The 4,186-nt window shown below is 38.6% G+C and overlaps 1 protein-coding gene and 1 non-coding gene across 2 annotated transcripts; one reads left to right on the top strand and one right to left on the bottom strand.

Moving 5' to 3' along the window:
- Positions 1-1,028: 1,028 nt before the first annotated feature.
- LOC112513853 lies at positions 1,029-1,135 on the bottom strand. Its single transcript, XR_003069320.1, has one exon. It is a non-coding gene; the product is annotated as a small nucleolar RNA R71 (small nucleolar RNA).
- A 565-nt stretch (positions 1,136-1,700) lies between these two features.
- Positions 1,701-2,972, top strand: LOC112512936. Its single transcript, XM_025119062.1, has 2 exons — positions 1,701-1,791; positions 1,900-2,972. Exons 1-2 carry the CDS (start codon positions 1,701-1,703, stop codon positions 2,970-2,972), a joined length of 1,164 nt encoding a protein of 387 aa, XP_024974830.1.
- Positions 2,973-4,186: the final 1,214 nt, after the last annotated feature.

Raw genomic sequence — 4,186 nt, forward strand, 5'->3', positions numbered from 1 at the left:
CCTATGGCGTATTTTCATCAAGTCGGATTTGAACAAAATTTAAATACTGGTTCTCTTGGGTATTAATGGGATTTAATTCTGAGTTCAGATCCGAAAATCTTGAGTTACTTGGAAGAATGGGCCTGATTAAGTTATAAAATGCCAATAAAGTACTCCTACCATTATTTTAATGAAAACGTCTTCCCTACCTTTTCATTATTTTAATGGTTAGGTAGCTTTACCTTTTGCAACCTTTCAAGAAAAAGTGACTAGGCCAGAAAAAGTAGACATGTGGTGATGGGAGGTCCTTACATTCTAGACGATGAAGATTTTATTCCTTTGGGCGAAGAGTTTGTCCGGTCCTCACTTTTTCCTATATATTGAAGACTTTCTCTCATTTGGAAGACATCCACTCCATCAACAATTTAGCTAAGCAACCTTGGAGCATTCTCTCAATCTCTACAGCAGTAGAGCAAGTTTAATTTCTGCTTGTAATTTTATTTTCGTACTTAGTCTTTAATTCTCGCCACTATGTATTGTATGCCCTCTGTGGGCAACAGTTTAAGTAAAATTTCAGTTCAAGTATTTCTTATGCATTTTTCTTCTTCTGTTTCCTTTATGTTTTATAATTTTATTATGAGCTAAGCACCCCTTTTGGGTGTGGGTGTGAGTCAAACTTAAGAATTTGAAGGCGCACTTGGGTGTTGCCAATTTTATTGATTCTTAAGCTTGGTCATTTAAGTCGGGACTTAAGCTCAACGCAGATAAGCTGATCACTTTGAAGTGTTAATATTAGATTCTTGATCCAAACATGGGCGGATCTGAAATACGGCTTAGATGATGCACAAAGATTTGAGAGAGTCTTTGATAATCACGCAGAGATGCGGGTTTTGCATGTTTTTAGCTAATGTTCAGATATTAGTCGAGTTTATACTACAATACGTTGTGATTATAAATCTTCAGGCTAGTGGAACCAGATCTTTATCCTTACTTGGAACAATTTGGCGGAAAAATTCCTAAAAAAATACTTTCCTTCGACGAGGAATGTAAAAATTAGAAATGAGATTATGACGTTTCGCCAAGAAGAAGATGAAGCGGTATCGGATGCATGGAAGAGATTCAAGGACCTTCTTCGGAAATGTCCTCACCACGGAATCCCTCATTGTATTTAATTGGAAACCTTTTATAATGGACTTTTCAGTGCCGCTAAGATTATTCTTGACGCAACGGCCGGTGGCGCATTCACAGCTAAAACCTACAACGAGGGGTATGACATTTTGGAACGCATTTCTAATAATAATACTGAATGGTCTAACCCTCGTGCTGTTATTTCTAAATCTGCCTCGGGAATTAATGAGCTTGATGCCATTTCTTCTTTAAATGCTCAAATTATTGCTTTAACTAATTTGGTTAAAAACAATTTAAATTTGAATGGGGAAAAGAGTCAAGTGCAATCCGTAATGTCCAATTATTCCATGACCGAATTTTGCGTTTTCTGTGGTTAAAGTCATTCTTATGAGTTTTGCCCCGGAAATCCCGTTTCGGTAAATTATGTTGGGAACCATACAAGAAATAGCCCATTTTCCCCTACGTACAATCCAAATTGGAGAAATCATCCGAATTTTTCATGGACCAGAAATCCGGGACTTCAACCCCCCGGGGCAACTCAAGTCCAAAACCGACCTTCAAATCCCCCGGGATTTCATCAAGGTGGTCATCACATGTACCAAAATGGACAATCTTCACAATCACATGCACCTAGGCAACAAAATGCATTGGAGGGTAATGGTTCACTTGAATCTTTACTCAAAGGTTTTATAAACCAAACCAATGCCACTTTGAGGAATTTTGAGACCCAACTTGGCCAATTTGTCGCGGATCTCAAAAATAGACCTTAAGGAACTTTGCCTAGTGACACAGAAACACCTAAGAAACATGTTAAGGTCGTGACTTTAAGAAGTGATAAGAACTTGGGAGACTCTAATGCCGCAAAGGAAACACCTAATGAACTGATTTGTCAAGAAAATATTTCACATTCTTTTGACACATCAAAATTTCCAGTTCTGTTTCCTACAGCTGAAGTAACACAGAATCTTGTTTCTGTTCCAGAAACAGCAGATTTGTCCAGTTCCAGCACCACCCAGTCTCCATCTGACACTGCTCACAGTGGGCAGAAACTGCCCACACCCCAACAGAAAAAGACCGGTCTAACAGATTTAGATTTGAGAGATTTACCTTTTCCAGGTAGGATGAAAGCCAAAAATGTGGATGTACAGTTTAAGAAGTTCTTGGACATCTTTAAGCAACTCCACATTAACATACMTTTGGTAGAAGCTCTCGAGCAAATGCCTAGCTATGTTAAATTTTTGAAAGGCATCCTTAATAAGAAAAGAAGATTTAGTGAATTTCAGACCGTGTCTTTGACAAAGGAGTGTAGTGCCCTTCTTACTTGCAAAATTCCCCCAAAATTAAAAGACCCGAGAAGTTTCACCATCCAGTGTTCGATTGGAGGGAAAGAGGTAGGTCATGCCTTGTGTGACCTTGGGGCAAGTATAAATCTCATGCCTTTGTCCATTTTTAATCAGTTGGGAATTGGGGAAGTTCGACCTACCACCGTGACTTTACAACTAGCGGATAGGTCCTTAGCATATCCAAAAAGTAAAATTGAAGACATCTTGGTAAAAGTGGACAAATTCATCTTTCCAGCCGACTTTCTAGTGTTAGATTATGAAGCCGATAGGAATGTTCCGATCATCTTAGGGAGACCCTTTCTTGCTACGGGTAAAACTTTGATTGATGTACAAAAAGGTGAGTTGACCATGAGAGTGAACGACCAACAGGTGACTTTCAATATGTTTAAGACTCTTAAGTTCAATGGGGAGATTGAGGATTGTTCGTCTATTTACTCAGTAGGTGAAGATTTAGATCTAAATTTGATCGACTGTGTCCACAGTGAAGACACTGTGGGCATGGCAGAAGACATTTGTGAATAAGACTTACTTGAGGACATAGCTGCCTTTGAASAGTTAGATTTTAAAGATATACCAACCCAAACCCCGTCCATTGTAGAAGCACCCGATTTGGAGTTAAAACCACTGCCTTCACATCTTAAGTATGCATATCTTATGGAAGAAGAAAAATTGCCCGTGATTATTTCTTCCAACTTAAGTAGTGAACAAGAGGAAATGTTGATAGATTTGCTGAAAGACCATAAGAAAACCTTTGGTTGGACCATAGCTGATATTAGGGGAATAAGTCTGTCCCTTTACCAACATAAGATCATCTTGGAAGAAAATAGTGTTGGAAAGGTACAACATCAAAGAAGGCTCAATCCAATCATGAAAGAAGTGGTTAAGAAGGAAATCTTGAAGTGGTTAGACGCGGGTAGTAGCGGTTGGGTAAGTCCGATACAATGCGTGCCTAATAAAAGGTGGTACCACGATGATCACCAACGATAAAAACGAACTTATCCCAACTAGAACCGTTACCGGGTGGAGGATTTGTATGGACTATAGGCAATTGAACTTAGCTACTAAGAAAGATCACTTCCATTTGCCTTTCATAGATCAAATGCTAGTTCGGTTGGCCGGAAAGGAGTTTTATTGTTTTTCGGATGGATACTCGGGATACAATCAAATCCATATTGCACCCGAAGATCAAGAGAAAACTACTGTTACTTGTCCCTTCGGAACTTTTGCTTTCCGACGTATGTCATTCGGCTTATGTAATGCTCCGACCACTTTCCAACGATGTATGATGTCTATATTTTCGGATATGATTGAGGACACAATGAAAGTTTTTATGGATGATTTTTCGGTGATTGGCACCAATTTTGAAAATTGTCTTGAAAATTTGAAGAAAAGTTTGGAGAGATGTGAGACCCATGACTTGATTTTAAATTGGAAAAAATGTCATTTTATGGTACAAGAGGGAATTGTTTTKGGTCACATGATTTCAAAGAAAGGTTTGGAAGTTGACAAAGCTAAAATTGAGGTGATAATGCAATTGCCCAAACCTACTTCGGTCAAAGGCATTCGTAGCTTTTTGGGACATGCGGGTTTTTACCGACGGTTATTAAGGATTTTTTTAAAATTGCAAAACCCTTATGTAACTTGTTGCATGTTGACCAAGCTTTTGAGTTCACCTCCGATTGTAAAAAGGCTTTTGAAACAATCAAGAATGCTCTTGTCTCGGCACCCATTATAAT

The sequence above is a fragment of the Cynara cardunculus genome (assembly GCF_001531365.2).
Source record: "Cynara cardunculus var. scolymus isolate 2C chromosome LG 5, CcrdV1, whole genome shotgun sequence".
NCBI lineage: Eukaryota > Viridiplantae > Streptophyta > Magnoliopsida > Asterales > Asteraceae > Cynara > Cynara cardunculus.